This window comes from Paramormyrops kingsleyae, chromosome 6 (genome assembly GCF_048594095.1).
Source record: "Paramormyrops kingsleyae isolate MSU_618 chromosome 6, PKINGS_0.4, whole genome shotgun sequence".
Lineage (NCBI taxonomy): Eukaryota > Metazoa > Chordata > Actinopteri > Osteoglossiformes > Mormyridae > Paramormyrops > Paramormyrops kingsleyae.
The window spans coordinates 26,152,204-26,172,747 of NC_132802.1; the positions used below are offsets into that span (position 1 = coordinate 26,152,204).

The 20,544-nt window shown below is 41.0% G+C and overlaps 1 protein-coding gene across 1 annotated transcript; it reads right to left on the minus strand.

The window, feature by feature from the left end:
- Positions 1–221: 221 nt before the first annotated feature.
- col9a3 (collagen, type IX, alpha 3) lies at positions 222–20,482 on the minus strand. Its single transcript, XM_023838130.2, has 32 exons — positions 20,152–20,482; positions 18,944–19,012; positions 17,322–17,357; positions 17,057–17,128; positions 16,758–16,811; positions 14,572–14,607; positions 14,277–14,300; positions 14,081–14,134; positions 13,785–13,838; positions 12,483–12,524; positions 12,083–12,139; positions 11,905–11,958; positions 11,563–11,616; positions 11,351–11,404; positions 10,820–10,873; positions 9,803–9,856; positions 9,577–9,630; positions 9,440–9,493; positions 9,300–9,353; positions 8,841–8,885; positions 8,579–8,632; positions 8,087–8,140; positions 6,274–6,327; positions 5,817–5,888; positions 4,504–4,539; positions 4,192–4,236; positions 3,953–3,985; positions 3,258–3,404; positions 3,027–3,081; positions 2,703–2,885; positions 768–845; positions 222–657 (listed from the first exon to the last, which is right to left on the minus strand). The coding sequence occupies exons 1-32, from the start codon at positions 20,224–20,226 to the stop codon at positions 473–475; spliced, it is 2,046 nt and encodes a 681-aa protein (XP_023693898.1). The 5' UTR covers positions 20,227–20,482; the 3' UTR covers positions 222–472.
- Positions 20,483–20,544: the final 62 nt, after the last annotated feature.

Consider the following 20,544-nt stretch of genomic DNA (forward strand, 5'->3'; position numbering starts at 1 on the left):
GTTTTTCTTGTGAGGTAAAATTCTTCAAGCCATTAAAATGGACCTTCACACATGCAGCTTGACAGTGCAGCCACAGACTTACTGCAAAGACAAAAGATGTTTTAAAGGGCTTTTGCAGAAGGGATGCATTTGAAATATAGAGTAATGGAAATAAAAACACATTTAGTCACATGCATCTTCAAAGCAACTGTCTGAAGTATCTTTGCATTAAAGTCATTCACTGGTTTTCTGTGTCATTTATTTATAGAACTTGGTTCCATAACTAGCATATTTTCACTTCAGTCCAGTCAGTGTAGGGAGTCTTCCTCTTAATTCTCATTTTCTGTCTTCTCCACTGATCTTTTTCCTTGAATGTTCTTTCAGTCACTTACCTGATTGTTGTTCTCTTTGTCTCTTTCCTTATCACTATGATTGTTTCTATTTACTTTTACATATATTAAAAGACATGGGACCTCCTCTTTCTTTAGACAGTTTAATGTTTCTTGGGATTGGTTGACTTCCCGGCAGCGACTGCTCCCTGGCATGCCGACGTGTCGCAGATCCCCGGAGGACCCTGGTGTCCTGGTCTGCCCATCCGTCCTGGTTCTCCCGGCTCTCCTGGATCTCCAGGGGTACCGTCTCGCCCATCTTTGACTATTCCAGACACTCCTGGAAAACCTAAAACCACAGAAACGGCAAGCCTGAGCAAAAAGTGGTAACCACATTAATTCTGCAATTTTGCATGTTTACAAAAGCAGGATGTGGATGAACCCATTACTTGGGTGTACCTTGGTGTCCTTGGTCTCCTGTTGGCCCTTCAATGGCTTTACCAAGTGGTCCTTTGTCTCCGTTTTCACCAACATCACCTGCAGGTAGGGAACGGTAATATGCAATGAAATGTACAGCAAGATGTTTTGAGTATTGACAGATTGAAGAGATTCAGCAAATGTAGCCTTATGGGTGGTATATGCAGCCTTACAGGTAGTATACATAGCCTTATGGGTGGTATATGCAGCCTTACAGGTAGTATACATAGCCTTATGGGTAGTATATGCAGCCTTACAGGTAGTATACATAGCCTTATGGGTAGTATATGCAGCCTTACAGGTAGTATACATAGCCTTATGGGTAGTATACATAACCTTCTGGGTGGTATATGCAGCCTTACAGGTAGTATACATAGCCTTATGGGTAGTATACATAGCCTTATGGGTGGTATATGCGGTCTTACAGGTAGTATACATAGCCTTATGGGTGGTATATGCAGCCTTACAGGTAGTATACATAGCCTTATGGGTAGTATATGCAGCCTTACAGGTAGTATACATAGCCTTATGGGTAGTATATGCAGCCTTACAGGTAGTATACATAGCCTTATGGGTAGTATACATAACCTTCTGGGTGGTATATGCAGCCTTACAGGTAGTATACATAGCCTTATGGGTAGTATACATAGCCTTATGGGTGGTATATGCAGCCTTACAGGTAGTATACATAGCCTTATGGGTGGTATATGCAGCCTTACAGGTAGTATACATAGCCTTATGGGTAGTATATGCAGCCTTACAGGTAGTATACATAGCCTTATGGGTAGTATACATAACCTTCTGGGTGGTATATGCAGCCTTACAGGTAGTATACATAGCCTTATGGGTAGTATACATAGCCTTATGGGTAGTATATGCAGCCTTACAGGTAGTATACATAGCCTTATGGGTAGTATACATAACCTTCTGGGTGGTATATGCAGCCTTACAGGTAGTATACATAGCCTTATGGGTGGTATATGCAGCCTTACAGGTAGTATACATAGCCTTATGGGTAGTATATGCAGCCTTACAGGTAGTATACATAGCCTTATGGGTAGTATACATAACCTTCTGGGTGGTATATGCAGCCTTACAGGTAGTATACATAGCCTTATGGGTAGTATACATAACCTTCTGGGTGGTATATGCGGCCTTACAGGTAGTATACATAGCCTTATGGGTAGTATACATAACCTTCTGGGTGGTATATGCAGCCTTACAGGTAGTATACATAGCCTTATGGGTAGTATATGCAGCCTTACAGGTAGTATACATAGCCTTATGGGTAGTATATGCAGCCTTACAGGTAGTATACATAGCCTTATGGGTAGTATATGCAGCCTTACAGGTAGTATACATAGCCTTATGGGTAGTATACATAACCTTCTGGGTGGTATATGCAGCCTTACAGGTAGTATACATAGCCTTATGGGTAGTATACATAGCCTTATGGGTAGTATATGCAGCCTTACAGGTAGTATACATAGCCTTATGGGTAGTATATGCAGCCTTACAGGTAGTATACATAGCCTTATGGGTAGTATACATAACCTTCTGGGTGGTATATGCAGCCTTACAGGTAGTATACATAGCCTTATGGGTAGTATACATAGCCTTATGGGTAGTATATGCAGCCTTACAGGTAGTATACATAGCCTTATGGGTAGTATACATAACCTTCTGGGTGGTATATGCAGCCTTACAGGTAGTATACATAGCCTTATGGGTAGTATACGCAGTCTTACAGGTAGTATACATAGCCTTATGGGTAGTATACTGTGTATCCTATTGGGTAGAATACGTTGCCTTACAGGTAGTATACACAGCTTAATAGGTAGTGTACATTGCCTTACGGGTAGTATACATAGCCTTGTATGTAGTATACATAGCTATATGGGTAGTCCTGTTTCTTACCTCTGGGACCTGGGTCGCCAAGATCACCTGGAAGGCCCCGGTACCCTGGTGGACCACGAGATCCAGGATGTCCTATCACACCTGTTTCCCCAGGCTGACCAGGAGGACCAGCAGGTCCTGGGCGGCCAACCGTACCAGGAGCCAGCGGTCTCCTTAAATTAGCGGCCAGTTGTGCCATCTGATCTAAGGAGGGAAAGCAAAGACTTCAGTTCAAAAACCACGTATTTTAACCATTTATTTCGAAACGGTAAATGTCATAACAACATACATATCTTCTCGATTCCGTTGTTTACATTTTGAAGTAGGTGCAATCTTTTTTCTCACCATCAATCATGTCGCTACACAGCTCTCTGATGTGCTGTTCACTTGCCAGTTTACCCTTTAAAAAAAGTACATTTCAATGAGAAACCAAGTGCAGTTTCACAAAAATATAACAAATGTTAGGATGAGGTTATGTGGTGTATACAGTGTCATGCCTGCGAGATGTGTAACACCCAGCAGGATGTGCTTCATTATAAGTCCCCTTTAATCAGCAGGTTAATCAAAGGCACTCACAGGAACGCCGGTCTTTCCTGCAATGCCAGGCAGGCCCTGTTCCCCTTGGAAGCCCATCGTTCCCGGCTTTCCCGGCAGTCCCCTGGGGCCCATCTCACCCTGCGGTCCTACCACACCCTTTGGCCCCAGCTCGCCCTGGTTCCCTGGCTGAAGAAGGCAGCGGGAGTGCATATTAAACACAGGGGGGTCTCTATGGTTGTCCGATTAATGTAAATAATAAAGGAATCATCACTGGAAATTCTGCCGTTCCTAAATGCATTCACACAAGGTGCATGGATATTATACATATGGATATTCTCTCTAAATATCATTCATGCTCTTTGGGGCATAGACAGCAGAAACAGAATAGAGCTATAGTAAGTGATCCAGTTAAATTTGGAATGTAACCTGGAATTGTACATAATCAGTTGATGCACTTTAACACAGGAGCATGTGAAGGATGCACGTTGTTTGCTGTTTGTGGGTGTGGCCTGGGCCCACGCCAGACAGAACAGAGCACAAGGCCAGTGTACACCCTGGGTGATATGCCACTCCTGTACATGGCACATGTATGTGATGGGCAATTTAAAGTAATCAGTTCATGAAACTGTTTTTGGGGATTGTAGGAGGAAATGTACATGACACAGGAAGAATGTGCAAACTCCACACATACACAGACGGGGTGGGATTTAGTGCCCAAATCAGATGCGACTCACCCCGCCTTTCTGTCCTACGGGGCCAAATGGACCCTAAAATATTGAAAACAGGAAAAAAAAGTCATAAGTAGTAAGAGTAGCCAAAGTACTTATACACCTTTTCTATGTCCCATTTTGAGAACTCACATGTTGATAAAGTATAACATATGAATCTGTAGCCATGGATATTGCTGAAAAGTAATATACAAAATGTCAACATAAATTTTAGCAGAGCAGGACGGATGGGCATTAGCACATACCGGTTCTCCGTTCTCCCCAGGAAGACCGTCACTTCCTGCTACACCCTACGCAGCAAAACCGTAGAGGGCCAAGTGTCAGAGTGACATAAATATGAAGCCACATGATGTTTGCATGCCTACTCCCTCTGCCAGCCAGAGAAGTATCTAGTTCTTAATGAACAAGTTCATTGGGTTCTCATTATTTATTGATTCTTATCTTCCACCTACAAGGATGCTGAATTATATTACCGGTGGGATTTGTTATTGCTGTGCTGATATAGTTATGATTCTCATGCACTTTCCAATGGCCCTGAAATGCACGCATGTACTCACCATGTCTCCTTTGGGGCCTCCAGCTCCGACTGGACCCTAAGAGTAACAGAGAGAGTCCGTGAGTGAGAGGCAGGCGCGAGGTAGTGAGTGTCCTGTGATGTGTGGTCGGGCAAGGGGGGGGGGCCGTGGAGGGGCTCCGGGTGGCCAGCATAAAGACAAGCTTTGTTCTGCCACCGCTCACTGAACAGGGGGCTGCTGTTCTGCCCCCCCCATCCCCCCCCCGTCCTCCTACACGGCCGCGCTTCCTCCTGCGACAGGAGAGCAGCCAGACTGCTGGCCTTCACAGAAGCGTCGCTGTGTGCAGCATGTGGTCATGTTGCATATGCTCTTATTGCAAATGGCCTGCACAGGTGCTCAGCTACTTATGACACTCATCCGCCGTATATCTGCTCTTCTTCCGTCCCAAACTGAGCTGGACAGTCATTTCACACTCTGTGTTATTTTCCTGCTCTGTGACATTATGCTAAGAGTTAAGAGGCTGTGTTCATGGTTTTCTTTTTCCTCATAGCGATTAGCTCAGTAACTCTGGTTAATGCTGAATCACCAGAAGTTCACTGCAATGTGATTTACTGTAATTGTGCGCTATCCTCTTCAGCCACTCAAAAGCTGTGCTGCTGTATTTCCTGTCTGACTATAGTATATACAAGAGGTTGTAACAGTTTGCTGATAAGCCAATGTGACCACAAACACTAGAGTGCTAAAAGAGATTCTAAGTAACAATGGCAGTCTGGTGTGTCTGTGATCTGTCTCACTTCACTTTAGTCGCCTTTTATACCCAAGGCCGCGGTCAGACTGCTCAGATGAACAGAGGTTATTGATCTGGGAGAGGCTGTTTGATAGATACTGGCATTGTGGTCATACTGCTAACAAAAGCAAGCTTAATGGTGGGATATTTGAGAGAGTACATTGTCTTGTTCTGCATGAGGTCTTCACAACCGTGCAAGTTTGTGCATGAGTACCTCTCCACATACAAACTGCAAGAAAGTCTACCCACTATCAGGCTCAGGTAAAGCACACTTAGGTGTGGTTAGGTGTAGTCAATGGATTGTTTCAGTGTCTTTATTAGCGGTACATCAGAAAAATGGTGATGGCTTGGAAGATTAATACGATGACAAATGGCAGTAATATCATGATTTGAATAGGACGTTAATACCCTTTATAATAAAACTAAAATTACAGTCATTATAGTCATAAGTGTAACACATTATGCATTGTTCAGATCATTCAGTATGAATTTATTGCAAAGCAGGAATTTGTGTAAGAAGACCTTTGTTATAATGAGTGTAATTGTCATACTAGACTGTAACACTCACCCTCTCACCAAATTCCCCACGGATTCCGGTCGGACCAGGAAGGCCGGGTTCTCCCAGATCTCCTTTCGGCCCCTTCCAATCACAACACAGGCTGATTATTCCCTTTCAGCACTCGACACCGTACATTCACGAGGGTTACGCACCAATCGCAGCTACACAGGCTGAAGACACGGCAGTAAATGGCAGTAAAACAGCAAATGTTTCCCACACCTACAGTATTTCAGGTTGCTCTCTATAAAATAACCTGCTTCCTAATCTTATGTTCAGACAGATTTAAGTGACGCAAATTGGAAATGTTTTTGTGCTTTGTTTGAACTGACATGTACTTTAAGGATCACTAAACTGTTGACCTTGTTGCATGCATGACATACCTTTTGCTAATCAACAGGTATTTAACGAAGAAGATGCAATATTGATGGATTTATTAAGAATTACACATAAAATGTGACACACCAACCTGGAAACCCCTGACACCCGCAGCTCCAGGGGGTCCTTGCAGTCCAGTGCCCCCCTGGGAAAGAGATGACGAGACCTCAGAAGCAGAACTCGCAGTGCGCCCTCACACTTCCTCATTCTGACTCCTGAAATGTTCTCAGCGTATTTCAGTGGTGTCTGATTATGTCCAGGAAGGCTGCAGGGGCTGCACTGTTGTGTCCCAGTACTCAGTTATTATTACGTCGCCTGACATACAGCAGCCTCTATTGGCCAGTGTTTGGCAGATGTTTCTAACCAGGGAATGGCTGTCATGTTCTGCAGGGTACACAGATACTGTGAGTTTCTGTAGTGTTCCAGTAGGCAAAAGATTGCATGTAACATGAGCTTGGTTGGTCACCTGGATTTTGCACTTAAAACATTGTATGCAAGTCCAGGCAGCAAATTATTAATTCCTTGCAAATTCCAGGTAATGTTACTTGTTCTCAAGAAAAAGGTCTGATTGAAAGAGTAGGGAGTCAAATGAAAACCTTTAGACTTTATACTCCATTGTGGGACATTCCTACCACTAACACAGTTTCTAAGTTTTTAAACTCATGTGGCATAAATTGATTGATACAATATATGTATAATTCTGTTGCCATGGCCATTTAGTACAGAAATGTTTTGACAGAGGCTGACTTTGGTAACCACAGACACATTCAATACTTCCTCCAGAGCAGGGGTCACCGACCTTTTCGAAACTGAGAGCTACTTCACAGCTACCGAGCCATACGAAGGGCTACCAGTTTGAAACACCCTCCTAAACTTATCTAAACTTCATGTATAATAAACATGTTTAAAATGCTTTTTTTAGATATTGTCATTTTCAAATCCATATAAATGCAAATGTGTTTAAAGAAGAATAGCAACAGGATAAAATAAAATTTTAGACGCTGCTCACTGGTGAGTTGTGCTATTTTTAGAACAGGTCCGCGGGCGACTCATGTGGTCCTTGGGGGCATCCTGGTGCCCATGGGCACCATGTTGGTGACCCCTGCTCCAGAGCAATTCTTATCCCCTGTACACCCAACCTACATAGGTCTCAGCATCAATAATCCCATTCTATAAATCTGGAGAAGCTTTATCTTTCCTCGTTCTGCAATGATAAACAAATTTCCTAGAAAATGTCTGAATATATGTGAGGGGAGAAAATGGTCTTTGAATAGATACATCTCACTTTGGCTAAATGCTTTCATCCATAGGTAATGATAAATACTGTATGTGTGTTTGAAGACCTACAGGTTTCATTTGGAAATAAGCAGCTAAGTCTCTACCTCAGATTCACTTTAAAGCACAGGCGGTAAAACAAATTTCACTGTTCATATTTGATAGTATAATACATATCAATATAATTCCATACTGAGGGTGTCCTGAAATCAAAACAAAATTTAAAAAACTGAAGGCTGAAAAAAGACATTACTTCAATTTTCCGAGGTATTCAGATGAAATGCGTACTGAAATAACACTACCCTATCAGAAGAGGTCCATGAAATTCTTCTAATCAAACATAAGATGTAATTTCACAGAAAATATGATTTGCCTTGCTGATTTAACTAAAAATGAAAATTTATTTTTTCTCTGAACAGTAATAATGAATTCTAAAAATATCTGTATTCAATTTATTCAAATGCTTTTTTTAGGTAATACACTGCAGAAAAATTGAAAGGCTTCCCTGGTTCATCACTGGCAATTCACTAGTTGAGTTAGTAGCTTTTCCCCTTTTTATGTAGCTGTATAGGAGACCCCCAGGTAATGCTGATACACACACTGGCCCGGTGTTCGACCAAAGTACTTACTGCCAGTCCTCTAGGGCCAGGCTCACCCCTCTCGCCAGGAATGCCAATATCACCCTGTGGAAGGAAACAATCCATTTTAATGGAGACAATAACAAACTGCAGGAGTGCTGCTAAGACTGCAAGCGGTTACGCTAATGTACAGTCAGCACAAATCTGTAAATAAGCTCCTGCTCAGGTACAATACACTGCTGCTGAAAAATACTGCAATAAATCAGTGCCTTTGCATTAAATTCAATAGAAAAAGGTATTTTCAAATTATTGTATTGACAAAACCATTACTTGCACACATTATTTATACATTGCAGTTTACAAAATTGCACAACAAAAGCCATAAGAAAACACCTTCAGGGGATAGAAAATTAATGTAATCAACAGCGTAGAAGGTGCATTTTTCTGCTGGGTATTCCATCACAATATGCAAAGCCACATGTCTCAGGTAAATGCTGCTTAGACCAACAAGAGCCTGGCTTACAAAGCCTGTCAGATACATACAGGAATACCTGGCTCTCCAGAAGGTCCCGCCTCTCCCATTTTCCCTTGATCACCCTGGACAAAAGAAACACTCAGGTTGAAATCCAAGCAGATACATCAGCAGAGTACTGTTACATCAGGGGGCATCACACATAGGGAATGCCCACATGCCCAGACACTGTAACAGAGTCTTTGTGGCACAATATAAGCATTGTTCTTTGTAGTCTAGTGCAGTGTCAGGATGCACTGTCACAGAAATTTTCAAGGAAGAAATGTTACTTACAACTGCACCTTTGGCCCCTTTGGAACCTGCCTTTCCCGGCAAACCCTAAAATAAAGACAAGAAACACATTTAAAGAGTTGCATAAATAAATTATCTAGAATTGTATGGTTAAGCCATAGAATTAGCTGAAAACTCTGCAAATGTTTTAGAAAAAGATGTTTTTCATTGTAGGGATGATCGATTAGAGACTTAATGTTACTTTGAAGTGGTGATTAGCATAATTAGCATGTACCCATGTGATACATGCACGAGTTTGGGCAGCACGCAGCACATGATCTACGGTGAAAGTGCGCCACACACTACCGACCTCCAGCTGCTCGACATTAAGGGCTCTCTCATTACCTTCAGTGTAGGCAGCGAGCCATTCTGCAGACCCCAATGTGACTTTACAAAAAACACAGTCCATGTGGCTGGCTTATGATTTGCGCCATAAATAGAGGGAAGGTTCACTTGACTTACAGGAAGACCATTAGGGCCTTTTTCGCCTGGAACCCCGGTTCGACCTGCGTCACCCTGCCAACGTAAAAATGGTCTCATCATTATATGCACCGTACTCAGTGTGTACAAAATAAAAGAAAAAGAAGAAGTCTATCACTTACTTTCTCTCCATCTAAGCCATGAGTGGCATCCTTCCCATCCCTGCCCGGAATTCCCTAGAAAATGAAACAGAGGCTGATTTTACTGCTGCACACACAGGAGTAGAACCATATTTAAAAATTTCCACACACACACTTACTGGTTCCCCTTTAGGTCCTAATCTTCCTGGACCTCCTTTTGGACCAATTTTACCCTGTAAAGGATAAAGGACAATTGATTATTTTTTCCTTTCTAGGAAACTGAACAGCACAGCTTTCTGAGGAAATGACCATTCAGCATCACCTTTCCAGCAGAACAATGTACATAGAGCAGAGCGCTGATCTGCTGGGCCTGTCAGAGCCACTGGAAACTGGCGTCTTACTCACAATGTCCCCCTTTGGTCCCTTGAATCCCTCAGGGCCTCTCTCTCCAACTTCACCCTGGAATTATCAAATGTTAGACACATATTTCTTTATTATTTAGAATTAAGATGAAGACAAGTCATTTTCAGAAGCAGATACCAGATGCCCGTAAAAGGGCATGGATAATCATTTATTATATGATAGCAATGGTTAAGCAACAGGTGACGGTAGCAATTAAATGGAAATGAAATATCAGTGGATTATTGGAATGGGCAAAACCTCGGAATTCCAAGGGAAGTTCATTGTAAAAGAAGGGAAAGAGAAAATATGGGTTAATTGATTACGCCAGAAGTGACATGTTACATGAGTCTGTTAGAACTGTAGAGGGGAGCTATAAGGGGCAGGGGTGGGGGTGGGGGGCCCAAAATCTTTAGCAACGCCCCTGTGTGAAACCAAAACCAGCATAACTTTTCAGACCACAATCCTGTTGTACTTGGTTTCTTGGCCTTGTCTATCAATGTTTAAAAAATTTGTAAAAACCTAAAAAAAGTTACGTTTAGATGCTATTTATGTTTGAGAACCTAGTTAACAGCTAGATATGGGTTACTTTCACAGATTGTTTGCAATAAGGGGCATAATGTCAAAAGGTCAAGGGGGTAAAAATTTCAATTTACAGTCAATATTAGGTGGATAATTTATTTTACAAGTAGCTAAATATTCAGTATTCAGTGAGAACTCAAGTTGAATGGAAATGTGTGCAGCTCAGTTGCAACGCTCTAACATGTTAGAGCGTTGTAAAAAAGCATGGCTAGAGTAATCACTTATTATTCCAATGCAGTGCAGCTGATATTATCCAGCATCCTAAAGTAATTCAAATGTCAAGTAGAATAGATAATGGTATTTAGAAAAGGTAAGCCTTAAGCATTATGACAGAGAATCAGTCTATTTAATAATAAGGGATCATGATTCATTTTCAAGAAACATGCAGTGTTATCATCAACCTTAATGTGTACAAAGCAGCTTGCAAAAAGGAACACTTACTGTTTTGCCAATGACACCAGCAATACCGGGCTTGCCACGGAAACCAGACGCACCCTAAAATAAATTAAATAAAAAGAGAAATGTGGGAAAAGAAATTTAATGAGAGTATGGAATCATTTAATCAGAGTATGGAATAGTCTTCCTGATAACGTAGTGCAAGCTGAATCCTTGGGTTCCTTTAAATCAGAGCTAGATAATATTTTAACAACTCTGAGCTATTAGTTAAGTTCTCCCCAAGCGAGCTCGATGGGCCGAATGGCCTCCTCTCGTTTGTATAGTTCTTATGTTCTTATGTTCTTATGTAATGTCAAACAAACACATCTATTTTGAAACACATCTATTTGATACACCTGATAATGTGTAAAAGCGTTTATTGTCAAAAGTATGGAGACTGCTCTTCTGTTCTCAGGATCCTTTAAGCTTCACGGGAAAAGTCAATAGCTAGTTCAAAGAGATGCCCCCCATGGACAGGCTGTGTGGGAGTGAAGCCGTGTCCTCTGACCTCCAAGACGTACAAATCATGGAACTCACTCTGTCACCCACTGGCCCCACGGGGCCCTGAAGTCCCCTCAGTCCACGGGGACCCTGCAAAGCAGCAGTAACAGTTTAGGTCTGGCCAGGCGTAACTTCAGTCACAGTTAAGGCACAGTTAGGGTTAGGGTTAGGAGATTCTTATAGGCTAAGGAAGTTCAGTTTATATCTGGTATGCACTGATTTTTCCATGCATGGGCATAAGCACAAACCTGGAGACCGACGGTGCCAGGAATGCCAGGTGGGCCTGGTGGCCCAGAGTCACCCTGCAGGGAAACACGCTTATTAAGTGGCAGAAGGCATCACACATTCACAATGGCTGGCTTGTGTTAAGCAGCTTTAAAAAGCTCTGCTTCTCTTTATTGGACTAGATCAATTCTTCTTCACCTAAACTAAAATATCTGAATCTGCTGCTTAAGGATTCTGGAAGGAACCCATGTACAATTTCACAAACCGATCACATAAGATCAGAAACTAATATGAGCAGAGTGGACGTGTCTCGTGACCTCTGCAATCTGACAATGGGGAACTAGAATTTATGTGTTTATTCTCACCTTCTCTCCATCTTTGCCAACCTCGCCCTTTTCACCCTTGTGACCTGTGTGACCCTGGGCAGCGCGAAGAGAGAGGCACGGTCAGCCTTACGCAGTGCAGTATGAGATATGCATGTTTGACATGAAAGCTTCTGAAAAACTCTTGGTATTTTTAAATAATGCTACTGCAGTGAGGCACCTTGAATCCTGGCATCCCAGGAGCACCAGAGGGACCTGCAGGGCAGATCGCTGGGCACTGAGAGGGCGAGAATCCAAAACAAACCCAAAACAGTGTGAACAAAGCAAGGCTCACATATTCAACTCCAATTACAAGTGTGTCCATGTGTACACATTATTAATAGAACAGGTCATGTGACCTTTCAATTATAATGCATATGTAACAAGGAAGTAGCTATCCAAATTTTAAAATAACAGAAAATCTTGCTATATATGTTTGCATAGTGTAATCTCACTGTCTCACAAATGAACACTTTTTGGAAAAATGAACAATTTCTGGAACAATGGAATTTTGAAAGTACTGGTTGATATTTTTAGCTCCTAGCTATGAATGCTTGACACAATGGATTTGAGGGACTCACCAGAACATCTCCGTTGCCATCAGGAAATGCCCCTGAAAGACCCTTAAAAACAGGACATGTGGTCTCTGTCATTGACACAAAAGACCAACAAGGCATGTCGATAGCATCTGATACACAGCATCTGCTCATTCCACCTAAAGAGTGTTCAGGCTTTAAATAAATGAAAAAGTACGTGATGAATAGCATTTTTTTCTTTGCCTGAAGTGCAAATGTCCTTGTAAAACATCGAAATAGATTGAACTATTACCCAAGTCAGTATCAGTGTTTAAATCAGAAAACAGTTGCATGATGTATAACACTGTTGATTGCTCTCTGCAAAAACATTAATAAAACCTAATAAATTCATAAAATAGGAAGAATTTATAACAATGATATAGAAACCTAAGGAATGACCAACATTATATATCTATATAGCTCACTGTGGTTTTAGTTAAATACAATACACAGTACAGTTTATATTTATTTAAATATAAACCCAGAACACATTACTCTTTTTTTATTTTGTTCATGACAACCTTTAAGGATGCCATGAATCGATTTTTTTTATTATATTACTCTATTCTGCATGCAGTACTTGGATAAGGGTTCGGTGCCAAGACTCTGCTTGTATGTGTATACAGACCACAGATTTCATCCACTCTCACTGATCTGTCAGTGCTTTTGTTGTGGTACCAGGAGGGCATGAAATTGGATATACATTCTGTTCAGAAGGACATCATTCATACATTTCTGAAGGTCTTCTTGGTAGGGCAGGCATTTTCAAGGTGACCTGCTCCTTACGTGACCATTCACTTTATAGTCCTCAGCTTATATGTTTACATCTACACCGAAAGACCACTTTTACCTTCTTCAGGGGTAGAGGTGTGTTCATAGAAGTCATTCTTCACACTGTTGAACTAAGCTATTTTTTCCACTTGAGACCTTCCTGTTAGCTTTAAGAGGTCTAGCCATTCTCCTCTGACCATGGAAATGCCATTGACTGGATATTTTTGTTTATTAAACCATTCTCTGTAAACTCTAGACACTGTTGGTCCTTGAACATCACAAGAAGGTGGTTGTTTCTGAGATCCTGGAACTACCACATCACATGTTCAAAATCAATTCTTATCATGTCATAGCTGGTCTAATGATTAATTACAGTAACTTAAGTGGAATAGTAACTGACTCTCTTGAGCTGCAGCCATACTATTTGCTGTTTGATACAGGTGTACATTATAAACTGGCCACTGAATGTATAAACATGACTTATCAACCAATAAACACCGATTGGTCATATAAGCATGAGATCGATTCAGTACTTACTGGAAGTCCATCAGGCCCTGGTGGCCCAGGAAGACCTGGAGGACCCTCAAGCCCCTAGAAGAATTAGAAAAACATATATAATTTCGGGAAAAACATCTTCATGCAGCTCATACTACTAACTCAAAGCTCATTGTCCTCTCTTTATTGCATCTCTTACCATAGGCTGTTTATTCTTTATTTTATCCATCCAATAATGCTACTTCATACTAAAGGGCACATGTGCAATCAAAAGTACATTGTTACTGTATTGTCTCTCCTTCACTCTTCAGAAACACTTTGCGAAGACAGAAACTCACCACCGGCCCCTGTGGCCCTGCTGCACCTTGGAGCCCATTCGGCCCTGAGGGCCCCTATGCAGGTCAGAGTAAATATACAGACACACATCATACTTTTGTCTGCAGAAAATTTCACTGTGAGTTTTACTATGATTAACTTTATACTCGTTGTCAATATGAGTAACTTGTAGTCCTCCTGCAATCCTCTTGTACTTACTGGGGCCCCAGGTCTCCCTCTGCCCTAAGAAAGGCAGCAAATGATGTGTTACATAGATAAGTGCTCATGCTCATTTTCACCCTAATTTAACAGCCCAGCTAATACTAAGGATTACAGTTACATGTCCACAGAGACAAAAAAATTCATTCAGTCTTTGGTACAAATACAGGAGCGTGAATATTAAACCATATAACATTCTACACCAAACTCTCCCACATTCCCCAGTGCCAGTCATGAGGTCAGTTAGGAGCACTGAGTTCTTACTACTTCATGAGACAAGATGTAGGGTACTTACTGCAGGCCCTGCTGGCCCAGGAGGTCCTAGATCTCCCTGAAAGAGTACAAAGCCAAGCTGGAAGTAGTTCAAAACCCAGAATATCCTCAAAAAAAAAGTTATATAAATGATAACAGACATCATTTCAGTTTGATAGAGGGTCTCTTAAAGAGTAAGAAAAGTTAACCTGGTAAGGATTGGATTGTTTGCAGTAAGGAGTCTAGCAGGTATTTTGAGTGTTAACTTTATCTGAGTATTAAGTTTGAATATTAGATGTTAGATGTGCAACAGACAGACAAAGAGTGTTTACTTGTGTTTTGGCTCTTTATTTCACACACAGACCTCTGCTTTTTATAAAAAGGCGGTTTGTGTTGTGGTGAGGAAGGACACAGCAAATGGGCTAAAAGTCTGTAAGAACCCAATAAGTCTACACTGATGTATTTTTAAAAGCTAATACAGACATCACTGAGTCATTATTGAGTATCATCATGACAATATTCATTGTGACTAGTAATTATTGTTCAGACAAGTGAAATTTCTGAAAATAATTCTTTTCACTTTCATTTCTGTTTAAAAGCATGTAATACATGTAACAAAAAATACTAAAATTTATTGACAAAGAAACTTCATATTTCATTCAGACTGTAATGGCTGAGCTGGGGATTCATCATCTGTTTTGAAAAGCAGAAATAAAATGCAGTGTTGTGTAGCACTGTGTGTGTGTTTATCTTTACACCAAGACATGTGTAGCATTAGTACAGGGATGCATGGATTTACTGATTATAATCCAGTCATTTTACGTTACTTATGACTATTCACTTATAAATCTTTGCTGTTCTTTGGTATTATTTAAATGTGACTGATTTTCACACTGAGTTTAGAGTGTATATGCAATTGTTGCAAACACCACTGATTTATGTGTCAATATTGTTCTACAAAGCATGATGTGAAAGTGAAATTAATTGACATTCTTCATATATCCATCCATCCATCCATCCATCCATTTTCTGTAACTTCTTGTACTATTCAGGGTCACGGGGGGTCTGGAGCCTATCCCGGAGGCTACAGGCACAAGGTAAGGAACAACCTTGGATGAAGCGCCAATCAGTCACAGGGAGGCTCTTCTTACAATGTGTCAAAAACATTTAAGTTTACCTTGAGATGAATTTCAATGTGTGGGACTTACCAAGTTTATTAAGACATTGAACAGCTCAGGGTCAGTCTCCAAACAACTTCAACCTATTAAATTTCTTACCATTATTAGCACTATAATTTCAGAAGAACAATTTCATCATTGCCAGACTTTTCTTTCTCATGGCACCCAATGTGCTCTTTCCAGGCAGGATTAAGTCATCTGCAGCCCCTGCTAGCCCAAACAATCCAATCCGATCCAAAGGCATCTAGTCCCTCATCAAAAACTATATAGAAATCATCTGGAAGTGTAATCAGATCAAGGCTGACAGGCTTGCAGATACAGAAATTTAGGCTGAAATCTGCTCTTCTCCCCCCAGACTGCTTTCACTTTACATAGATCTACATTGGAAGACCTGTTATTAAAATCTTCTCATAAAAACCAAATGTCACAAAAAAAAACTCATCACAACCCAGTAAGTTCTGTGTATTTACATAAGAAACGCCGCTCACGCAACACCCGCAGCTGTGGGTAGCACTCACGCCGATCGGAAAAAAAAAATGTAACAACAACCACCCACATAACCGTACTGGCACACAAACACTCAAATATACTTCCAAACGATTCTAATCAACTGTTTCAACAGGCGCACAGCACAGCACAGCACAGCACAGCACAGCACAGCACAAGTGCACCCACTTCACCACTCCCTCACAGTGCAGCAATACCAGCAGCCTCTACAGCAGGGGTCTCCAACTCCGGTCCTGGAGAGCTACCGTCCAGTAGGTTTTCTATCCTACCCGGCTTCTGATGAGCCACACCTGTTCTCAGGTAAATACCAGGAGCAGGTGTGGCTCATCAGAAGCCAGGTAGGATAGAAAACCTACTGGACGGTAGCTCTCCAGGACCGGAGTTGGAGACCCCTGCTCTACAGCAATCCCAGCAGCCTCTACAGTCCCCCAGCAAACCTGTGAGATCTTCATAATGCATGTGTGCACTGGGGGAGGGAACAGGGAGGGTACAATTCGTCTGGATAAAGTGGCACAGAGGACGGGCAAGACTGTCTGCCACTAACCCTTGTTCCTGGTGGCCCATCCTTCCCAGCAGGCCCATCTGGACCCGGTAAACCCTGGAAACAGAAACACACTAACCCTGTAAAATCTGTAGCCTCAAGGAAAACCCAAACAATAATTGTCACCGGTCACGAGTATCAGTTGATTCCCGAGAAATGATTCATGTCATTTATGGATGGAACTGTGGCAATAACAGGAATAACACTCTATGCTTACAGGGTCATTTTTCACTTATTGACCTTGTGTTTTATTAGGAGCCTGGAATATGTTCTTAAAGAGGCAACATAAAGCAGGAACTCACATCCACGCCGGGAAGACCAGGAAGGCCCGCACTGCCCAGGCGACCTGGAGGTCCCTGCTTCCCATTAGGTCCCTGGAACATTAAGACGGATCTTATTGATCCCAGTGGGAAATTCCGGTGCATACAGCAGCAAAAACATACATAGGTGCAGATACATATAGTAAACATGGTGCAAGCAAATTTTAAAGTGCAGAGTACACAAGTAAAATATCCTGAAACATAACCACACTGCAGCATACTTAAAAATTGTGAAGATGGTACTCACGGGTTTGCCAGGTAATCCTGGTGGGCCGGGTTTGCCCTGCAAGTAGCACCAACCAAACATTTGATGAATGTGCTTTATGGAGCTGTGATTAAAACATTTTGGCAGATGCAAGAATGACACAAATTTACCAAATTACTTGATATCTAATATTTGACAAAGACAACCACAGAGATACAGTGTAAAATGTTTGCTTATCTTCAGGTTGCCTGAATATCTCCAGGTATTTCCAGATACATGTCACTAGAAACACTTACAATGGAAGAATACATGCTAAGCTTAGCAGTGGTACAGAAAATAAAATTCTGCTTCAGTACAATCTATCTTCTTTTAACCCTAAGTATACCTCTCCAACTCTGTCCATTAATATAAATCATATTGTGTATATACAAATAAGTGCTTTGTGCCACAATTGATTATAATCTGACTGTACTAGGGGTATCATTCATTTTTAATGATGATGAAGATATAGTAGAATACTTGAAAGACAGAAAAAAGACTAATTGTATCTATAGTCTTGTTTTGGGCTTGTTGGAAGGAGAATGCTCTGTATTCCCCTATAGGCAGTTTAAAACAAACTACTGAAAATCACACACAGATGTAACAGTAAGCCTCCACATATCTGCAACAGCCACATGTCAATAGAGGGACCTTCCCAGGCATGCTGTGCTCTTAGACAGCACTAACTGGATTTGGAAGCATTTTGAGTTTAGGAAGTACAAAGAGTACAACAGTCATGAACATATTTTTGACTTGAATTATTTATTCAACAAGAGTGAAAAAAAACACAGCTATTCTCCTTATGAAGATGAGCAGTATGCAATTTCTTATAAAATGAACCTTGATCTCTATTAGATGTATGTGTATCTCTTTTATTTATGTTTGCACTTACAGAGCCAAATGTATATCAGATATAACTTGAAAATACTTGCTGTGTGCTTGAAAAGACAAAAACGGTATAAATGTGTAAAAATACATTGTTTGTTCCAATTATGTCATTCTCCTAAAGTGATTATTTGACTCAATTTAGAGCACCTGACTGTGGCTCAACAGTTAAATAAGAGGAAACTGTGTTTTGATATAAAAATTGTGTTGATGTACATAGTTCTCTGAGATTTGGTTTCATTCTTCTGCACTGTGACAATCAATGGTTGGTTAAATCAAAATGAAATGAATGAATGTTATTGACGTCACCATCCAAGCACATTTGTGGGAGGACTCTAGCATGCAAAACGAGATGGCCACAGTGTTTTTGACCATTGTATACTCACACCTGGAAATCCTACCGTGACCTCAATACTAAAAAATAAAAGTGAATCTGAAGTAGCAGAATGTGAAAATGGATTACACCTTTAAGTAATTCATTTAAGACAGGCTTCCTCAGTAAATACACAGTTTACTGAGATAGCTTTATAACTTGTCCAATTATTAAATGCTGCTACAATGAATTTGATGTTTGTAAAAATGCTAAAGGACTTATCATACATATCAACATACCACATGATGCACAAAACATCTTAGTTAATTTATAAAAAAAAAATTTACTGACCGAGATTAGCATCACCAATGGCCTTGACTGCTACATCTGTACCCAAACCTCCTAAAAGACATGGTATCTCACTCACATCAATGCCATCTTTCCCTGGTGGTCCTGCAGGTCCTGGCAGCCCGACTGGCCCCCGTGGGCTGGGTCTCTGGAACACAGTCACAAGGTGTATCCAGTATGAGAAGAAACACTCCACTGTGGAGTTTAATGCTTCACTACTAATGCTACACGATAAGAAAAACGATTCTCAATAAGATTTTTCAATAAGAAAAATAATTTAAAGCCTCTAATATTGTTTTTGGCACACGTCAATTTTTTTCAATGGGGAACTCAGTAAAAATCAAAGATTTTACTACACAAAAATCATAAACTGGGTGAACCTGGGCTTTCAGCACGCAGTAATCTGATTTAGGGACTTCTAAATGTAAAACGGTTTTGTTTATAATTCTTCAAATCATAACTCATTTGAATGAAGTATATAACATATAACAGTCATTGTCAGCAGACAGGTAATAAAAGAGAGTAAAACTAAATGCCTTTATAGAAATATCACCTGCCGGTTTAGGTTGTGGTAAAATGAAGTCTTGTTAACTACGCCATTCCCTAACCTGGTCTATGAACAAAGGTTACCATTGTGCTATGGGCGCTAATCTCAGTGCCGTGAGGCTGCATTCCGTAGCTACACCTTTTCATGATTTTATTGATTTACCCGAAAATTAATATAATAAAATTCCGCTGAATGAACAAAAATTCTACATTTTGCCAGATATATAAAAAAAATATATATTTAACATATAAGCAATTCTGAATGAAAAAAAATCTAAATCACAATAACTCCAAGTTGCGCAAATAGGCAGAACTATTACAACTCCTTATATAGTTTAGATAAATTGGCATACAGTATAATGCATCGATCAATCAATTATATTAAATAGTCATCCAGGTCATGATTTAATGGATTAATAGCGTTATCTATTGAAAATTACAGAAAATAAATTATAGCCGAAGTAATTCAATTAGTCCATTTCCATTTTAAAACACTTATTAGCCTGTAAATTCCTCAGGGTGAAACCAGCCAGGGTGACAAACACATCACATAGCCGCCCGACAAGGAAAGAAATATCTTGATGTTTCAAATACTGAAACCTTGATGCTTGTTTCGGCTTTTCAGCGACATTGATTTAAGTTATTCTCACGCCCTCCGTGTCAAAACTGCTGCTTTCGAATTCGATTCGTTTTACTGCGGAGTATTCGGCGCCTCTCACTTGGTTCAAAGTCATCACTTACCTGGGCCAAGGTAGATGTTAAAAGCTGGCCAAGAAAAAACAGCCAGAGAGCTGAGGACACAGCCATGGATGTCATCCTCCTCCGAGCTTCGGATTTATATTGTAAAAAGCGACGTTACCTTCCCTTATCGCTGAGTTAAGGCAGCGCACTGTGCGATTGCCCTGCAGCGCAGAGCTCCTGAGTGGCTTCACACTGAGCGCAGATAAACCCGGTCCTCCAGTAGAAGGGGCTGACCTCTATCCCACGCCGTCAAAAAGGGATGTCGAGGGGGGTAGGAGTAACCGAGGGACCGAAGGAAGGGGGGAGGGGCACAGGAACCCCAATTATCTGTTAACCAGGACTATCAGACTAGTCGAAGTGACATGACAGACATCCAGGAGTACTTTGACAGCC